Here is a 20,684-nt window from a genome sequence, read left to right as displayed (position 1 = left end):
TTCTCAATAGTGGAGGGGATATTGGTAAGGGGGAGACAGGGGTTTTGTTGATCCATGCTCTGTATTATTTGTGATTTATACAATAACAATTATAAAGAATATTGTTTCTTTTTATATTTTAATAAAATAAGTTTAATATAAAGTCATAACTATTTGAGGCTTGTGTGGATGGGTTCAGACGGTGCAGTGGGATGAGGCAGGGATGGGGATGGAGCTCACGGGGATGGGACGGGGAAAATTTTTTTCCCACTTCGTTCTCTAGCAGGAAGTAAGGCTGTGTCTCTTGAGCTACAGCTCCCACATTCCCCCCTACAGCCTAGTAGTCAGACATTCCTTAGCCAGCCATTAAACTGCAAAGGAGGCAGGACCAGTGGATTAGGAGACACCATTGTTCAGACAGTCCTTAGCCAGCCAATAGGCTGAACGGGAAAGCAGGAGAAAAGGTTGATGTCTTCTAAGCTATTGGTCCTGCCTCCCCCTGTAGCTATTGGTTGGTTAAGGAATGTCTAAGCAATGGGCTCGTAGCAGGGAGTAAAAGAGAGCAGTAGTGTAGCTCAGATAAGCTTCCAGCCTTTGGCCTACTGTAAAAAGGGGGAAGTTCTGAGGGAGGCACTGGGAAAATATAATGAGGAAATCATAGAGAAACAAGGAAAGGAAAGAATAGACACAGGCATTGATAGGTTGTGAGAGAAAAAATGCTAAGGGAAGACATATAGACTGTGAAACGCAAAATAGCTGAAGTGAATATAAGCTGAGGCAGGGGCTGTGATGCAAAGAAAAGTGGGTGAGAAATGGGCTGAAGAAAGAAACAGAGATGAAGACTGGGAGATGGAGAGTAACAGAGGGACAAAGATTCATCCCCATCACCTCTCCGTCCCTGCAGTCTTAATTTTTTTTCCCCGCATCTGTCTACTCAATGCAGATTATATGCAATTTTATGAGCTTAAGGCTTTGCAAATAAACATTTTGGGCCGGATTCTAAAATAACCGCTGAAAATTAGATGGCAGTAGCTGCTCTACCAGTGCCTAAGGGCAAGATAGGTGTGGTTAATGCTGGAAGTACCCTTAGGCATTGTGAGGCTCCTCTGTAGTCACAATTCATGTCACAAACAGGCGCCAGAAATGTAGGCCTTGAAAACCTTTTGCAGCATCGTGGCTACATGAAAGGTAGGCCCTGGAAATGTAGACCAGGGTTTTCCAGCACCTATTATAGCATTGAGGGCCTGATTCTAAAAAAGATGCCCTATGTTAGGTGACAATAGGAACCCTACTACTGCCTAACAATTGGTTTTAATTGGTTTAATTGGTACACTAATTGACTGTGCCAATTAAAAACCAATTAAAATGCTATTAAAAATGTAGGCACCAAGTTAGGGTTTTTTATTGCCAACCTGAGGACACCTCCAAAAAGAGCACTGTTATCACGCCTGTGAAAGCACCTTATGTGCCCTAACACCACTGTAGGTGTGGTTAACGCTGGAAGTGGCATTAGGCGTCATAAGGCCTAAATAACTGATCCTGTTAAGAGGAAGTGGATTTATTACTGGAGGTTTTCAGCTCTTGTAGTTATTAATGTAAAATGGTAAGAGCAAATGGTTCATAGAATGAATGAATAATACCATTAAATTTTAGTCCTTATGATTCCCATTAAAAATGTTTTACTTTTATTAAACACTGGATATTAGGGTGTAAATTCTATTTAATAAAATTCAGAATTTTCTTCTAAAGTTAGTAGCAGTTACATGATTTTCACCTTTATTATGGAAGACATGTTTAAGGCTAAGCACTTTTTCTTTTAAATGACAGCCATAATGAATTAGAAAACATTCAGTCCTGATGGATGTTCCGTGCGACATGAAGAGGGCAAGACCTATGTGTTAAATGTAGACTGCCAAGGCAGCAGTATTAATAACATTTAAATGTTGCTGTTATTAAGAAGAAAAATGACCAGCAGCATCAATATTGTCTAATCCAAAGATTACAATAAATGAAAAGTGTCTACACAGCATATCTGAGTTCTTCATCTCCTCTTTGATGAGACTGTATAAAAATCATGATTTTCTTTCTCAAACTATAGAATAAATTATTGCAGGTTTTTTTTTTTTTTCAGGATGTAGGAGACAGGATGATTACAACATAATGAACTGTCCAGTATTCATCTCTATGTAATAATAAGGCATCACTCAGCTTTCCCCATTTTAAAATCAATTCTCATATTCTATTAATGAATCTGTTTCTTCATGAGTATTCTTTGAAAGTGTGCGGATGAAGAATTAGAATACCAAGGAGTATGGTGATCATATCTCAGTCCTTTTATGTTAGTGTTCAGTCACATTAGGGACTGTAAATATATTATCCTTTGGATTTTATGTATGGCTGATACAGTATTTGGGTGTCGATGTAATATTGCAATAGAGTAGACATGTCGGAAGGACTAGAAGACATGAGAATAGATCAGTGAATGTTGGAAGAATGGTCTAATGTCTGGAAGTTATAATTTAATGCGAAGAAGTGCAGAGTGATGATCTTGGGGAGTAAAAATCCAAAGGAGCTGTATATGCTTGGTGGTGAGAAGCTGATATGCATGGTCAGGGAGGGGGACCTTGGTGTGATAGTGTCTGAGGATCTCAAGGCTATGAAACAATGTGACAAAATGGTGGCCATAGCCGGAAGGATGCGGGGCTGCATAGAGAGAAGAATCACTAGCAGAAAAAGAGAAGTGTTGATGCCCCTGTACAAGTTGTTGGTGAGGTCCCACTTGGAATATTGTGTTTAGTTCTGGAGGCCGTACCTTGCTAAGAATGTAAGGAGACTTGAAGCGGTCCAGAGGAAGGCGATAAAAATATCGGGATTGTGCCAAGAGATATATAAGAAGAGGCTTGAATACCTGGAAAAAAGGGATACAGGAGATACGATACAGACATTTAAATACTTGAAGGGTGTTAATCTACAAACAAATCTATGAGTATTTCAGAGATGGAGTAGCGGTAAAACTAGAGGACATAATATGAGGTTGCAGGGTGGTAGACTTAGGAGCAACGTTATGAAATACTTCTTCACAGAGAGAGATGTGGATGCCTGGAATGTCCTACCTATAGAGGTAGTGGAGGCATAAACAATGACTGAGTTCAAAAATGTGTGGGATAGACACAAAGGATCCCTAAATAGAAAAAGGATAGTTTTGACACAAAACTCGTCAGATCAAAAATTATAACTTCATTTATGAAGCAAAGGAGTGGTGCTTAAATGGAAGCCCAGCAGCAGGGAAGTAAAGACGATGGCGGACAGACTTCTACGGTTGTGTCCTGTACATGCCAAGACAGATCAGAGGGGGCTGGAGTTATCTTTGACGGCGACTCCAGCAGTGGGTCAGTGTGGGGGTGATGAAGCCAACACCAGACAGACTTCTGTGGTCTCCATCCCATATGCGGCAAGAAGGTTCAAGAGCATTTTATACCAGATTCAAAGGTCTTACTGAAACTTAGCAAGTAAAACAAATAATTACTGGTTTGTTGCCTTAGGTATGAGTGGCCTAATATAGGGGTGGATCACCCCGGGTGCCATCTTGGTGGGGGCATCTGTACCTTTCCTCCTCTCCGCCCTCATACCTCTTCTGCTCTTTGCCAGCACGGGCAGCATCTCTAACCTGCTGCTCACGCCGGCCTCGGCTTGCCCTCTGAAGTCACTTCCTGGTCACGGCTGGTGCGGGCAGCCAGCCGGTTGGAGATAATGCTCACACCAGTGAAGAGTTAAATGAGTATGGGGAAGGGAAGACGTGTGCGTGACAGAGGGATGGTAAAGAGGGCAGGGGGCACCACCGCCCCTCCCTACGCTGCTGTTGTTACATATGCTTGGTAAAGGTTGTGTAATGCCTGTGAATTCAGATAGTTTCATACAAAACAGAGTTGACACTAGGCCATGAAACCAAAACGCAAGACGGATGATATCTGTTCAATAAAGTAAGAAGAGAAAGCCAAAGATTTAACAGGATGTAAAGGTTTACTGTCTAGAACAGGAATGCTAGAGGGCAGTGATAAAAGACCTGTTATCCAACACCTGATTGTTTTGTCCATATTGAGAACTAGGCAATGCTCATCCAACTAGTGAGCAGTAGCTTCTAAATAGGACAGTAAAGGAGACAATTCACCGTTAATGGGATTAATGTACCATACTAGGATATCATTAGTGTAACAATCATATGATTGCATCAAGCTTATAAGAGGAATTGGAAAGATATTAAAAAGAAGTGGTGAGAATAGAGCCTTGTGGCACACCACAGGTGAGAGGGTGAGCTGAAAGAGCTCTGAGAATTAGAAACTGACAAAGTCCTGTCCTGCAGAAAGGAAGAAAACCAAATCGAGAACAGTTCCTGAAATACTTACAGTATTATTGACAACCTGTGTAAAAGAAATGAGATCAAAAGCCACAGATAAATCCAAGGAAACCAAAAGAGAAATGAGACCTTTATCCAAATTACTATGGATTTCATTGACAAAAGAGTTTAAAATGGCTTCAGTACCATGTCCTGCTTGAAAACTAGATTGTTCTGGATGTAAAACATGTGAGGCTTTTTCATGAAACAGCAATTGCTGAAATACCAACTTTTCTGTCAATTCTAATTCTATAACAATCTGGGCACCAAGATGCCATTTAAGAATTCTAATATAAATAGACATCAGTGCCCCTACATAGGTGACCCACTTATGCCATGTCAAGGACGTGACCTTCTTGAACTTTGTTTTACCTGTCACCAGCTCCCTCGCCTAATGTTCTTTCCACTTGCGCTTTCTATTTTAAATAATGTAGTTCTACCAATTCCTTCTTGTTCCCGTTTGTACGCTTGTTTTTGTCCGCTTGTTTTGTCAAGTCTACGTATCACAAACCACAACTTGTATTTTTAAATATATGTACTTTTAAACTTTTTGATGTGCACCGCCTTGAAATCTGATTTGGCGGTATAACAAAATTGTAATAAATTTGAAACTTGAGGTACAATTCTGGAGGCCGCACTTTCAAAAAGATATAAAAAGGATGGAATCGGTCCAGAAGAAAGCTACTAAAATGGTGTGTGGCCTTCGTGATAAGGTGTAGGGGGACAGACTTAAAGATCTCAATCTGTATACTTTGGAGGAAAGGGGGGAGAGGGGAGATATGATAGTCGTTTAAATACTGTGACAGGGAAGCTCCTGTCACGGTTAAAAAGACTGCTAGCCCAGTCAAAGTACTGCCCTTAAGCCTGCAATCCTTAAAATAAAGCCTGTACACCCTGCTAAAAGCACTAGTTCAGTACAGCCAGAGTGATGGGAGAAAAGGCAGGTGATGTCACAGGCAGGGAGGGCACAGAAAACAGAGCCTATCCCCTATTACTCCTTTCCCAGAGCTAGGGAGAAATGTGAAACCAACCCAGAAGGGGGGTGGAGTCAGCCACCGGGATCTGCAGGCTCGTAAGCCTCAAGTAGGAAGACTGCAGGGAGATCAGGAGGGATACAGCTGATCCCAATTGGGAAAACAGAGCACCACACTGGGAGAGCAGTTGCCAAACCTCTCCTATCCACCAGGAAAGAGGGTTTTCATGAGGCCAGCCAGCAAGGAAAGAAAGTCTAACTCCAGGGAGGTACAGTAACTTTCCAACTATGCCTTGGGGTGAAGGGCTGGAAGTTTATGATGATGATGAAGAAAACTGTTCAGAAAAGCTCACACACACACACACACAGTGGTACCTCGGTTTACTAGTGCACCAGTTTGCGAGTGTTTTGCAAGACGAGCAAAACATTCGCAAAATTGGCGCCTCGGAAACCGAGCGTGGCTCGATTTATGAGCGAACCCGTGATCGGCACCCTCCCCCCTGCGATCCGGCACCCCCCCCACTGCGATCTAAAGTCCCCCAGACCCACCCGAACCCGCTTCTTACTTTCAGCTCGGCACCGGCATGTCCTGTGCGTTAGTGCCGATGCACGAAGATCGGCCTCCTCTTCTGTGCTGGTGAACCTGACTTTAGTGCAGGAAGAGGCGGTTGGAGCATACCACGAGTGATTTCCTTCACTCACCGGCGCTCCAGCTGCCCTATCCTGCCTCCCCAGGCGAAAACATGGAACAGACCCCCCCCCCCGCCAATATCGGAGGAGTACTGTATTTTTATTTATTGTGGTCAGCAAGAGGGGAGGGAGGACCTGGGTCCTTTCCCAGGGTGGACTCCAAGTACAGGAGCCCTGGCACATGGGGAGGAAGAAACCCCCATGGAGGTCAAGAGACCCAAGGAGGCCAAGGCCAGCCAGTTTGAACCTGAGGGCATGGTGGGAGCCTAGCCAGAGACCTATTAGGAATAGGAAAAGGAAAATAAATTTACTTACTATTTGCATAAGGGACTGATTTAAAGAGGAAGCCTTCAATTGAGGGGTGTGGGAATTCTCCCGAGGCTTGGCATTCCTCTTTGTAGCTAAAGACAAGTTTGATGAACTAATATTAAAGATTGATTTTGATTCCAAGCATCTCGCTGGAGTGTAAAGGCATTTCTTTGAAAAGACTTAAAAGACTGCTAGTACCTAAAGTAAGTTGTAGGCTCTTTTGTGCCTGTGAGAAAAAGACTTTTCTATCAAGGGAGATTGCTGGTGTGTGAGGAGTTGGATTCCTGCATCTGGACCTATGCCGAGACTGGGTGTGTTCTTAAATCATAGTCCTTAACCAGGCAGTGGAGACTCTAAGCTGCACACGTTTATTATTTATTTGAAAAATTTCTGTCCTGCTATGGTACTGTGAACGAGACCAGGCCACAGGACCAGGTATGACAAGCCACACACACTTGGCAATTACAGTGAAAACAAACAATATTTATAAAAGATGTCCAGTAAGGGCTCATGCTCACTTCACAGGAAAGTAGAAATCAACACTCAAAACTAGTTCTGTAATATAACTATGTCCTTGGGTGGTATAACATACATAAATGTTTTTCTCAGCAGCAGTTCTTTCTGGTCTATGGCCTGGTCCCTGGATCTAGGGTTACCAGCAAACAGCAGATACACAAGGCTGACCTACAGTTGGGCAGGTTAAAATACAAACTCACAAGATTCGAAGTTGAACTTGGCCCACCTGAACGTAGTGGTTGCAGTTTCTCAGCTTCCGAATGGAGGCATCTACAGCAGGTGTCACTGCTTCTTTCTGAGCCCCCTTAACCTAACTCTGGCTTAGTCTTTTATACTTCTTGGACCATGCCCTCCTGGCTCCATCCCTCCTCTGTCACTTCCCCCTTGGGCGGGACAAGGATTTTACTGTGAGGGAGTGCTCTTAATGAAAAGTGGCAGCATCCTATAGATTCCCTCATGCCCACTTTATCCAACAATTCTAAGAAATAGAAAAATAAAAGAGCAAAATATGTGCTGTTGATAAAACAGAATTGAAGGTATTATAAAAAGCATATATTTAAAAATTTGAGATCACAATTAATATAACATAAATATTATAGCTAGAGCCTTCAAGATTCTGCAATTCTATGACTGGTAAAGGCTGTAAAATTTAGCACTTACTGTGGGATTGAATGATCTGTATGAAATGTTCCGAGGAAAAGCTTCAGTGGGAGAATGAAGTGGCAGTGCATCCTTCTATGTGTGGTCCCTTCATTTCTCCTCCCATGCCACATCAAAATTCAAAGGACAAAGGCCCTATGGTATCTTGGGCTGCTCCAAGGCTGGAATGTTGTGATTTGAGCCATGTGGTGCAATCTGAGATACACCGATCTCGGGCAGCAGAGGAAGAGTTTGCAGCCAAGGTGCCTCTGTACTCCTCTGAAACCCAAACAATCTGGCAAGGCTAGTGATGGCATTGGGAAATGAGCAGGATGCAAAGAGTGAGTGAGGGGATTTCAGTGGTGGTTCCAGCAGGGATGAGGGAGAAGTGACTAAGGACTTATGGAAAATGGAAATAGTATAGGGAGAACAAGTGAGGGACAGGATGTGTGAGCGGAGGGTGAATGAGGGAATCCAGTGGAAGAAGGTAAAATGTGTGACTGGATTGCAGGGTAGGGGTTAAGAGGAACGAAGATAACTGACAGACTGTCAGAAATAGAGGCTGTGGTGAGACTGTAGCTGAGGGAGAGAAGAATGGAAGAAGGTGCAGAGGTTTTAACAGGCTTTAGTAAATAGATGCCCGAGTGTTTTCTTTAATTATTGAGTTATGATTTGCTTAGATTGATCTTTAGCGAGGGAGGGTTAAGTGCTCCCTTTTGCTAAACGACACTAGAGGGTTTTTAGAGGGTCAGTGAGATAAATGCTCCGATGCTCATAGAATTCCTATGAGCGTCGGGGCAATTACCTCACTAACCCATGCAAAAAACCGAAGTAAAACCCAGTCTAAGTGTCTCATTCAAGATCACAAAGCATGGCAGAGGGATTTGAATACAGGCTTCCCTGGCTCTCAAGCCACTGCTCTAAACTCTGGGATACTCCACCTAATCCTTCTAAAATGACCTCCATAAACTATGATTTTATTTTTTTTGTATTAACGGCTTTATTGAATGCTCCAACATTCACAGACAAAAGAAGAATATTCTGTCAACTCCTAATACAAGCAGGGATAAAAGCAAACTGAAAATAGTATCTACCAAAATACCCCGCCAATACAAAGCAAAAACTAACACAGCAAAAAATACAGAAATCCCACTCCCCATCTCCCCAACTTCCAGCCTTCCAGTCACTCTACTCTTCTTCCATAACTCAAATCTGCCCCATTTTTGAGCAAAAGCTCCCCAGGTCCAATATTTCATAGCAGTAAGTCTATAGAGGACATAACAATCATCAAACTTTCGAACCATCATATCCTTATCAGGCCATAAAGTAGCATTTTCTAAGAAAATGCCAAACATTTTGAACTGAAGTTCCATGTGTACATAGTGCAAGCTAATTCTACACTGTTTTGTAGTTTCACACAGAATTATCACGGGGCACATTATCAGAATACAGTATTAGAAAGGGTTCTTTTCCATGTGTGGCTCCTTTATGGGGGAAAGAGCTTCTAGGATGATTATGGAAGTGTACCTCTAAATGTATCTTTAAGAAACTGTTAAAAATGCCCTTATTTGTACAGGCTTTTTGAGTGCCTGTGATTTTATTCTGAGATTCTGTGATTTTATAATTGTGTTGTTATTACATGTTGTCACGAAATTGTGTATGTTATGGTGTTATCACATAGGCATATGCAGAATATACATTTTTGAAATAAATAAAAATAACATTCATCATCACATGTGATAGAAGTGACTTATGACCTTTCCATCTTTGCCACTTGTGATTTATGATTTTTGATGTGTTGAGCACAAATAAAACTGTTCATTCTGTGTGTCTTGTGTGATGTGTGTACACTTAAGAGAAGTGCCGTAATTGAGAGAGAAATGTATTGTACATCATTTTTCATACTCGTGAGTTTGTCATGAAGATTTGCGTCGTTTGGTTACAGGTTCACTGTTTCTGAGTATTCATGGTGTATGTACGTTTGTGTTTTTTTCCAGCAGTTTTTGTCCATTTATGGGTTACATTTAAGAAATCTTGACCACCAGAGGGCTTCCATTCCTAACGGAATATGCTAAATGAGAAGGGAAACATTTCAAACAACCTTTTCTCTGGTAATCTATGAGGCATTAGATCTGTGGATATTTTTTAAGAATTTGTTTTAGTTTGTTGAATGAGTGTGTAAAACTGAAAGGTAAAGATTGCCTGTTAAATCACTGGTAATGATCTATTATAATAGCATGGAGCTTTCTCATAAGGGATATCCTCTTTAAAATTGTGAGCTAATTCCTTTTTTCGTTGGTTTTCCTTTCTGTCTCACCAATCTGCAGAAAATAGATTCATTATACCATGTGGATTTGACCTCGGGCTCTAGAGTTGAAAGGTCATCCCATTCTCCCTTCTTACCTGATAAGATTATAGGTCATGAAAGGATGTTGGGCCATGTAAGCACATTCTTTTTCAAAACAAGCTTGTCTTATCAATAAGAGAGCGTACAATAGTTCTTATAATTGTTCAATATATTTAAAAGCACCACTGAAGTGGCACTGTTGCCATAAAGAACAGTAGAAAGAGCTTAAAACAAGTCTTATCAGCTGAAAAAATACTCTGTTGAAAGCTTATTTGGTGCATTTTGTACTCTTAATCTGTGAGTAATGCAGTTTGGAAGGTGAAGTAAATATATAGATTGATAACAGAATGGCAGTGTGCTGCTTCCAGATTTTAATGGTAACTATAAAAGCAGATTCCCGGAGGGGAGTTACACAGCAGTAACTAACAGTAGACCGGTAAAATAATTAAAAAGGCCCCATTCACCAGGCTGTAGAGAGAAGAAGGTGTGAATACATTGGTGGAAGTTACCACAAATTGCTACCTACTATTTTTCCAGGAAGGTAGGGAAAATGAAAAATAGAATTGGAGCTAAAAAATGGATCATAGTAGGCCAGTCCTGTTAATCTGTATAATAATATATGCAGAATTCATAATTACTGTTGACCCCCTTCCACCACCCAAAGAGCAAAAAAAAAACCCAAACCCGTAGGCTTCCCATCAGCTGATTGCAGCAGAAAGAATCCCCAACAGCTGAGCTGTTTTCAGAGATTCCTGGTAGCTCAGCTGATGGGGATTCCCCCTGCCAGGATTAGCTGAGCCATAGAGCCCTACACCCCATTCCCTGACATCACCCACATCCCCTCTGACATCCCCAAATCGCCCTGATATCCCCCACATCTCCCATCCTGACATTGCCCCTGACATCTCCGCTCCCCCCATATCCCTCCAACATTCCTGGGCCCCCCTCCCACATCCCTGGAACCCCTCATACCTTCAGAAGAGCAAACGACAAGAGGGAAGCTCACTCCTTCCTGCCTACAGGGCTGCGTGCTGCAAATGATGAGGCTTCCCCTCCCAATGCATTTTGGGATGCAGTGGGAGGGGCCAATAGCCCCAAATGGCTCAAAATGCAAGATGCATTGGGAGGGGGAACCTCATAATTTGCAGCATGCGGCCCTGTAGGCAGGGGGGAGTGAGCTTTCCTCCTATTGTTTGCTCTTCTGTAGGTATGGGGGGGGGTGTTTCGGGGATGTGGGAGGGGGCCCAAGAATGTTGGGAAAGCAGAGATGTCAGGGGATGTTGGGGGACATACGGAATATCAGGGGGATGTTGGGATGTGAGGGGGATGTGGGGGATGTCAGGATACCAGAGGGAGGGGTGTAGGGCTCCGTGGCTTAGCTGATCCTGGCAGAAGGAATCCCGATGAGCTGAGTCACCAGGAATCACCAAAACCAGCTCATCTGATAGTGATTCCTTTTGCCGCAATCAGCTGATGGGAAGCCTACAGGTTTTTGGGGGTTTTTGCTCTTTGGGTGGTAGAAGGGGGTCATGACCACTGGGGGGAGAAAGGGGGGGTCATGCCTTAAATCATCCAGTGGTGGTCTTGTCTATTTGGGCATCTTTGTGGAACTTAGACACAAGTTAAAGAGGTTTAACTGCCAGTGTCTAAATTCCCTCTAGGAAAACTTTGATTATGACTGTGGTAAGTCCAGGTTGAAGCCCACCCAATTCCCACATATAACATATCTCCCAACACGCCTCTTTGCTCTCTGGATGCACAACAGCTTAGAAGTGCTGCTGCACGTCCAGAAAGTTGGTTTTGATTATCGGCACTTGGACGTCCCTGCTATTAGGACGTCCGAGTGCCAACTTAGGCTGGTTTTTGGATGTTTTAAAGTTTTGATTATGAGCCCCTTAGTGTTCTTTGCTATAAGTGATGTATATAGGAATATTGACAGTGTCAGTAATGTCAGTGTACCTATGTGCAATGGGAGTTATCCCAGGACAAGCAGGCAGCATATTCTTAATGCATGGGTGACGTCACCGACGGAGCCCCGGTACGGATACTTTTCACTAGAAAGTTCTAGTTGGCCGCACCGCGCATGCGCGAGTGCCTTCCCACCCGACGGAGGAGTGCGTGGTCCCCAGTTTCTTCGTTTCCGCGGAGCGAAGAAGACGCATGTGGTTTCAACGGCCGTTGAAAACATCCTTTTTGCCTTCCCGCTCGCGCTTTTTTACTCGTTTTTTCTCTTTTCCCCACTTCGGGTTCTCTTTTTTATTCGATTAAAAAAAAAATAAAAAATCTCTCGATTTTGAAACCGGCCCCAGCGGGGCCTGTTGTCACCATACAGGCCTCCGGTTTTGATTTTGCGGAGGCCGTGTTTCCCTTCATGCCCCCTCAACCTGGCTTTAAGAAGTGCCAGCGGTGTGCACGCCCGATCTCCCTCACTGACCCACACAATTGGTGCCTACAGTGTTTGGGTCCAGAGCATCGGGCTGACACCTGCACCCGCTGTGCCACTCTTAAGAAACGCACCTTAAAAAATCGGCAGATCCAGCAGAACATCCTTTTCGGTACCGGATCCGCTATGGAACCTGCAGCGACGTTGACGGTACCGCAAAAGACGGCACCGACCACTTCGACGCCCGATCCTTCCTCGGGGTCGCTGGCACCAGGTAAGCCGGCTAAGAAGCCTTCCACCTCCCTTTAGCCCCGCCTGCCACAGTGGCGACGCCGGTCCTCCCGCCCTCACGCCGACCCCGCAAACGCTCCGCCCCGATCTCGGTGAGTGCCTCGTCATCGGCCTCCTCATCGCCGGGGCGTGGAGCAGCACCTATGGAACCGAAAAAGAAAAAAGCGGTCCCGGTGCCACCCCTGGATGACCGCATCGCGGCCATACTCCATGACAAATTGCAGGAACAGCTGCAGCAACAACTCCAGCACCTGTTACCGACCCTCTTGGCACCACTTCTTTCGGTACCAGACCGGCCCGAGCCTCGCACCATCCCACCGGTGTCCACCTCTTCGGTGCCACTCAACACTTCCATGCCAGTCCTCTCGGCTGAACCACCCCGTTCTCATCCTGTGGTACAGACCCGCTCTGAGGTCGATCCTCCTCGGGACCAGGAAGGGCGCCGGTCTCCCCGGGACCCAGAATGTCACCGCTCTTCCCGGGACCGGGATCAGCACCGGTCTTCCTCTCCTGGTACCATCTCCATGCGCTCTGGCAAGTCTCTTTCTAAGACCCGCCACACCGAGCCTTCCACCCCGACATCTCGGCGTGCGCACACTGATATCAGGGACCCGGACTTATGGGAAGAATCCCCACCCAGTACCGAGGAGGACGCATCATCCACAGACGAGGAACCCTCAGTGACCGATACCACTTCCAAGCCTGAGCAATCCTCTTTCACCAAATTCCTCAGGGAGATGTCGGCGGCTCTTTCTATTCCTTTAGAGTCCGACTCCAAAAAGTCCCAGGCCTTTCTGGATGCCTTAGACTTTGAACAACCTCCCAAAGAGTTCCTCAAGTTACCCGTCCATGACATACTGCGGGAAACTTTTTATAAAAATTGGGAAAATCCACTCACTGTCCCCGGAGCTCCTCGTAAGCTTGACAGCCTATACAGGGTCATCCCAATTCCGGGTTTTGACAAACCTCAATTGCCCCATGAGTCTCTCCTAGTTGAGTCTACATTAAAGAAAACTCAGGGCTCCAGTGTTTATGCCTCCTCCCCTCCTGGCAGAGAAGGCAAAACGATGGATAAGTTTGGCAAACGCCTTTATCAAAATGCCATGCTAGCCAACAGGGCGAATAATTACACATTTCACTTAAGATTTTATATGAAGTATCTCGTACAACAACTATCCGCCCTACAAAAATACATCCCTGAACGCAAAGTTCCACTTTTTCAACAACAAATTTCCAGCCTCCTTCAACTGCGGAAATTCATGGTGCGCTCTATTTATGATTCATTTGAGCTGACCTCCAGAGCGTCTGCCATAGCTGTTGCCATGCGACGTCTGGCCTGGTTGAGGGTATCTGATCTTGACATCAACCACCAAGACCGCCTAGCTAACGCACCCTGTCTTGGGGACGAACTTTTTGGGGAGTCCCTGGATTCAACCACCCAGAAGCTCTCAGCACATGAGACCAGATGGGACACTCTGGTAAAACCTAAAAAGAAGGCTCCACCTGCTCGTCCTTATAGACCACAGTCCTCTTACCAGCGCAGGTTCTCGGCCAGGCCTCTCAACCCGCCCCAACAGCAGCCTAGCAGACCTCGTCAACAACAACACACTCAGGCTCGCTCTCAATCTCACCAACCTGCCAAGCCTCTTCCTCCGTCAAAACCATCTCAGCCCTTTTGACTCCTTTCTTCAGGGCATAGCCAGTCTTCCACCATCATTACCTCTTCCTCAGCCAATCGGAGGACGTCTCCAACTCTTCCTCAACCGTTGGGAGGTCATCACATCAGACCTGTGGGTCCTCAACATCATCCGCCACGGCTACTCTTTCAACTTCCAGACTCTTCCACCAGACAACCCTCCTATAGAGTCTGCGTCCCACTCCTCCCAGTCCCTTCTCCTCCTAAGGGAGGTCCAATCCCTCCTTCTCCTCAATGCCATCGAAGAGGTTCCCACAGACCAAAGGGGTCAGGGATTCTACTCACGCTACTTCCTGGTTCCCAAGAAGACAGGAGACCTTCGTCCCATCCTCGATCTCTGGGACCTCAACAAGTGTCTGGTCAAGGAAAAGTTCAGAAAGCTCTCCCTGGCCACGCTTTATCCTCTTCTCTCTCAACACGACTGGCTATGTTCCCTGGACCTCAAAGAGGCCTACACTCACATTCCAATCCATCTGAATTCACGTCGCTACCTCAGATTTCAGATACAGCACCGCCACTATCAGTACAAGGTGCTACCATTTGGCCTCGCATCATCGCCCAGGGTGTTTACCAAGTGCTTTATTGTGGTGGCGGCCTTTTTCAGGTCTCACTTGGACGATTGGTTGGTAAAAGCACCTATGTCTCCACTTGTCCTACAAGCCACTCAGTACACCATCTCCTTCCTCCATCTCCTGGGGTTCGAGATCAACTACCCCAAGTCGCATCTGCTTCCCACACAGCGACTTCAGTTCATTGGAGCTGTTCTCGACACCACTCTCATGAGGGCGTTTCTCCCCTCCGACCGCCAACGGACCCTGCTCCACCTCTGCCGCCAGGTGCTCCTTCATCACTCCATTCCAGCTCGGCAGATGATGGTCCTCCTGGGCCACATGGCCTCGATGGTCCATGTGCTTCCTCTGGCGCGACTCCACCTCAGGACACCTCAATGGACTCTAGCCAACCAATGGTCACAGACCCTCTTTCTCATCCCATCTCTGTGACATCGTCTCTTCAGCAATCTCTTCAATGGTGGTTGAACTCATCCAATCTTTCCAGGGGTCTACTCTTTCATCTACCCCCTCACTCCATGATCATAACCACAGATGCCTCCCCCTATGCATGGGGAGCTCACCTGGGAGAACTTCGCACTCAGGGACTCTGGACCCCTCAGGAGCGTCAACATCACATCAATTTCCTGGAACTCAGGGCCATGTTCTATGCCCTCAAGGCCTTCCAGCACCTTCTCTACCCTCAGGTTCTTCTCCTGTGCACAGACAACCAAGTCGCCATGTACTACATAAACAAGCAAGGCGGCACCGGATCTCCCCTCCTCTATCAGGAGGCCATCCGCATCTGGACCTGGGCCACAGCCCGCAGTCTCTTCCTCAAGGCTGTCTATATCCAGGGCGAACAGAACTCCCTGGCCGACAATCTCAGCCGCATCCTTCAACCTCACGAGTGGACTCTGGATCCCCCCACACTCCGCTCCATCTTTGCTCAGTGGGGCACCCCTCAGGTGGACCTCTTTGCAGCTCCTCACAACCATCAGCTGCCCCAGTTCTGTTCCAGACTCTTCTCTCCTCATCGTCTGGCCCCAGATGCATTCCTGCTCGACTGGACGGCTCGGTTCCTCTATGCCTTTCCTCCACTGCCTCTGATGTTGCGGACGTTATTCAAACTCCGCAGGGACAAAGCCACCATGATTCTCATCGCCCCTCGGTGGCCTCGCCAACACTGGTTCTCCCTCCTGCTCCAGCTCAGCTCCAGGGAGCCCATTCCTCTTCCTGTGTTTCCTACTTTACTTACACAGCAGCATCAGTCTCTACTGCATCACAATCTGTCCTCGCTCCACCTGACAGCTTGGTTTCTCTCGGGCTGACCTCTCCAGAGAATCTATCTCAGCCTGTCCGTCGTATTCTGGATGCCTCCAGGAAACCGGCCACCCTCCAATGTTACCATCAGTAGTGGACTCGGTTCTCCTCTTGGTGTCTGCTTCATCATCACGATCCCACCTCATTGGCGGTGGAAACCGTACTGGACTATTTGCTCTCTCTCTCCGACGCTGGCCTCAAGTCGACCTCAATCAGAGTCCACCTCAGTGCCATCACTGCGTTCCATGAGCCTATCCTCGGAAAACCTCTTACGGCTCATCCCCTGGTTTCCCGGTTCATGAGAGGCCTCTTCAATGTCAAACCACCTCTGAAGCCTCCTCCAGTCGTCTGGGACCTGAATGTGGTTTTATCAGCACTCATGAAACCTCCGTTTGAGCCTCTTGCCACAACTTCACTCAAATTTCTTACATGGAAGATGCTTTTCCTCATTGCCATCACCTCTGCCAGGAGGGTTAGTGAGCTGCATGCACTGGTTGCCGACCCACCTTTCACTGTTTTTCACCATGACAAGGTGGTTCTGCGTACCCATCCTAAATTCCTTCCCAAGGTGGTCTCGGACTTTCATCTCAACCAGTCCATTGTGTTGCCGGTCTTTTTCCCTAAGCCCCATTCTCATCCTGGGGAACAGGCATTGCACATGCTGGACTGTAAGTGTGCCCTTGCTTACTAGCTTGACCGTACCAGGGCTCACCGCTCATCTCCTCAGCTCCTTTTGTCCTTCGACCCTAACCGTCTAGGTCATCCTGTCTCCAAACGGACGCTTTCCAACTGGCTTGCTGCCTGCATTGCGTTCTGTTATGCTCGGGCCGGTCTCTCACTGGAAGGTGCTGTCACGGCCCACAGGGTCAGAGCTATGGCTGCTTCTGTGGCTTTCCTCCGTTCCACGCCCATCGAGGAAATCTGCAAGGCGGCCACTTGGTCCTCAGTTCACACATTCACTACTGTCTGGATACCTTCTCCAGACGGGATGGGCACTTCGGCCAATCTGTGTTACACAATTTATTTTCCTAATGGCCAACCATCCCTCCTCCCTCTCTGTTAGCTTGGAGGTCACCCATGCGTTAAGAATATGCTGCCTGCTTGTCCTGGGATAAAGCACAGTTACTTACCGTAACAGGTGTTATCCAGGGACAGCAGGCAGATATTCTTACGACCCACCCTCCTCCCCGGGTTGGCTTCTTAGCTGGCTTATCTTAACTGGGGACCACGCACTCCTCCGTCGGGCGGGAAGGCACTCGCGCATGCGCGGTGCGGCCAACTAGAACTTTCTAGTGAAAAATGTCCGTACCGGGGCTCCGTCGGTGACGTCACCCATGTGTTAAGAATATCTGCCTGCTGTCCCTGGATAGCACCTGTTACGGTAAGTAACTGTGCTATATTGCAGCAGGTTGTCAAACATGGGGCCTGCAGCAGTCTGTGTTGTAATAGCTAATACGCATTCTAAATTTAATATCTGATTAATTTCATAATGTAAATTTGGCTCCTGAGTATTTGTAATGGGGCAAATAGGAAGGACAAAAACTTTAGTGTGGGCCATCGATGAATGCATAGTTGACATAGCAGCCTATCATGGTCATGAGTTTCACATACTTGTATTACAGGTAGCCACAAGTTCTGGATTAAAAAAAAAAGAATGGACTTTCATTTTGGACTTTTATTCAACCAGTATGGGGAGGGTGATGAAGGAGAAAGACCCTCACATTGGAACAGGAAAGATAAAGATTTAAAACTCTGCCAAAGTGCCAATTCTTGCTGACAGCTGAGAAATGGGTGCACCAATCAGTAGCCATTACATTCAAATTAAGGAACTATTTAAATAACAATAGGCTGGGGAGAGGTCCAGCTTCTGCAAAGGCAAGTCTGTGTAAGCATAGAAACATGATGGCAGATGAAGGCCAAATGGCCCATCTGGTCTGCCCATCCGCAGCAACCATCAGTGGCGAACCTAGCATATGTGACACCCGGGGCCCATCATTTTTTTGACACCCCCCCCAATCTGTATGAAAAACATGATTTTTAGTAACAATCCACTCGTCACACATGAATATCTAGGAAAAGGCAGCATCTTGCATACTGCAGTGAGCAGTACATCAATAAACCCATTGTAAAACTAAACAAGCCAGACTAGTACAGATCAATCCTACACAGTCAATCCTAATAGAAAACCATGTCTTTTTGAACACACAGAACACAGAAAACACCTTTGCCTAGTATGTAATCACAAACTAACTCCTCCCCCTTAAACAAAAATGTAATGTGGTTTTTAGCCATGGTGGTAACAGCTCAGATGCCAACGCTAAAGAAACGCTCTACAGTTTTGTAAATGGGGAGAAAGAATAAAAATACGTAGACAAAGGTTAAACTGAAGCACCAAGAAGCTGGACTCTGCATACAAAGCAACATCACAGAAACAGCGATGCTTCTCACCTAAAGCAATAAATAAATAGAATTTTTTTTTCTACCTTGTCTTCTCTGGTTTCTGCTTTCCTCATCTTTTTGTCACTCTCTTCTTTTCATCCACTGTCTACCCTCTCTCTGCCCCTTCTATATAGCATCTTCTCTCTTTCTATTCCCATTCTAGAAACTTTATGCATCCCCTTCCATTTCTCCCTTCACCCCCATTAGTCTGGCATCCATCTTCCTCCCTTCCCTCCTCCAATGGTCTGGCATCTCTCCTCTCCTCTTCTTCCCTTCCCTCTCCCACACCCACAAGGTCTGGCATTTCACTCTCTCCTCTCCCTTCCCCCCACTTCCATCAGCATCTGCCCCGTTTCTCTCCCTCCAACCCAATTCCATACAGTATTCTTCCCCCTTATGTCTCTTTCCCTGAAATTCCATTAGCATCTGCCCCTTTCTCTCCCTCCACCATGCTTCCATACCACTCTGACCCCCTTTCTCATCCTTCACCATGATTCCATACCACCCTGACCCCCCTTTGTCACCATGATTCCATACCACCTTGACCCCCCCCTTTGTTACCCTTCAGCATGATTCAATATCACCCTGACTCCCTTTCTCACCCTCCACACCCTTCCATGCCACCCTGACCTCCTTTCACCTACTATGCTCCTTTCTCCATCCCAAAGGTCCCGCGATGACTGCTTCTTCTCCAGATGGAAGAGATAACTGGCGTCGGAGGGGGCTGGGCCGGCAGACGCAGTTAGTTGCGTCAAGATCCCACGATGACTGCGGCTGCTGGTCCACCCCCCGACGTCACTTACCTCTTCCGGAATAGAGGTGGTAGACGGCGCAGTCATCTCGGGACCTTCGTTCACTTTAGCGCGGCTGCCGACTCTGCTCTAAGTACGGCAGCCGCGCTGAGGTGCCGTTTGCAGCAGCGCGTGAGGTTCCAGATCCGGCCATCTGTGCACCCCCTTGGAGCATGCACCCGGGGCGGACCGCCCCCCTCCCCCCTTGGTACGCCACTGGCAACCATTATCTCTTCTCTCTAAGAGATCCTATGTGCCTATCCCAGGCTTTCTTGAATTCAGGCAGTCTCTGTCTCCACCAACTCTTCTAGCAGACTGTTCCACGCATCTACCACCCTTTCTGTAAAAAAGTATTTCCTTAGATTAATCCTGAGCCTATCACTTCTTAACTTCATCCTATGCCTTCTCATTCCAGAGCTTCCTCTCAAATAAAAGAGATTCAAGTCATGTGCATTTACATTACGGAGGTATTTAAATGTCTCTATCATATCTCCCAGCAGTGAAATCTCCTTCTGCTGCATTCCATTTAGTAAACTGATCTGCCGAAAGAAAAAGCATTTGTTTGATTTCATTTCATGTATTCATTTGATGTTCTGTTTTCATCAAACAAGACATGTGAAGGGCAGTTCTATAAAGGGGCACCTATACTTAGATACTTATTCTCTCATTCTATAACTTTGGGTGCATAATTTTACCCTTACTCACGAATTCTATAAAGTTGCATGCCTAAATTTCCAACTTGCATGCAAATTTGGGAACAGAAGTTATAGAACATTGCCAGTTGCACACCTAACTTGTTAAATTAGGCACCAGTTGGTCTTAAGTACCATAATAGGCCTTACGTGGTGTTAATTATTGCTAATTGGCATTAATTTGCAATTATTTGTGTAAATGCTATTCTATAAACTTTGGGCTAATTCTCTAAAGGGAGCTTCTGAGGCACCTAACTTCGGGCTAGTTTCACTAAGCAAACCGATAATGTACCGATCGGTTTGTGACCCCTTAACGAGCAAATTTCCCTCAGGCCTGATTCACTTACCTCTTCTGCGAACCGTTTCGAGTCCATGCATGCAAATGAGGAAAACGCATGCAAATTGGACAGCGACGCGATTCATCAACCAAAAATTTACAACTGACTGGGCTGGCCGATCAACCTAAGAAGCGACAGCTAGGTAGCAGTCAAAAACGTCTTTCCAACTCTCCAGCCCTGTACTCTGCATGCCCCGATGCTCATCTCCTGTCCATATTGCTCCATGCTCATCTCCTGCCTGCTGCCCCCATGAAAAAAAGTTGCGGCCCCGAAAACCTTATGCAGCCCTGACTCTCCCACTGCCCCAAATGCCTGCCTACCTGCCCCGAAAACTGCC

At 46.2% G+C, this 20,684-nt stretch overlaps 1 protein-coding gene across 6 annotated transcripts in view; it reads left to right on the top strand.

Moving 5' to 3' along the window:
• RARB (retinoic acid receptor beta) overlaps positions 1-20,684 on the top strand; it is a 751,528-nt gene that overhangs the window by 40,640 nt on the left and 690,204 nt on the right. The window contains exon 3 of one of the 6 annotated variants that reach the window (XM_033930169.1): positions 9,497-9,610. The exons of the other annotated variants lie outside the window; for them this stretch is intronic. Coding sequence (XP_033786060.1) covers positions 9,568-9,610 — 43 coding nt within the window. The 5' untranslated portion in view covers positions 9,497-9,567. The remainder of the gene's footprint in view (positions 1-9,496; positions 9,611-20,684) is intronic. 6 annotated transcript variants of the gene reach the window in all.

This window comes from Geotrypetes seraphini, chromosome 2 (genome assembly GCF_902459505.1).
Source record: "Geotrypetes seraphini chromosome 2, aGeoSer1.1, whole genome shotgun sequence".
Taxonomy (NCBI): Eukaryota; Metazoa; Chordata; class Amphibia; order Gymnophiona; family Dermophiidae; genus Geotrypetes; species Geotrypetes seraphini.
Note: the sequence above shows the minus strand (reverse complement) of the source record. Positions and strands in the feature narration are given on the sequence as shown.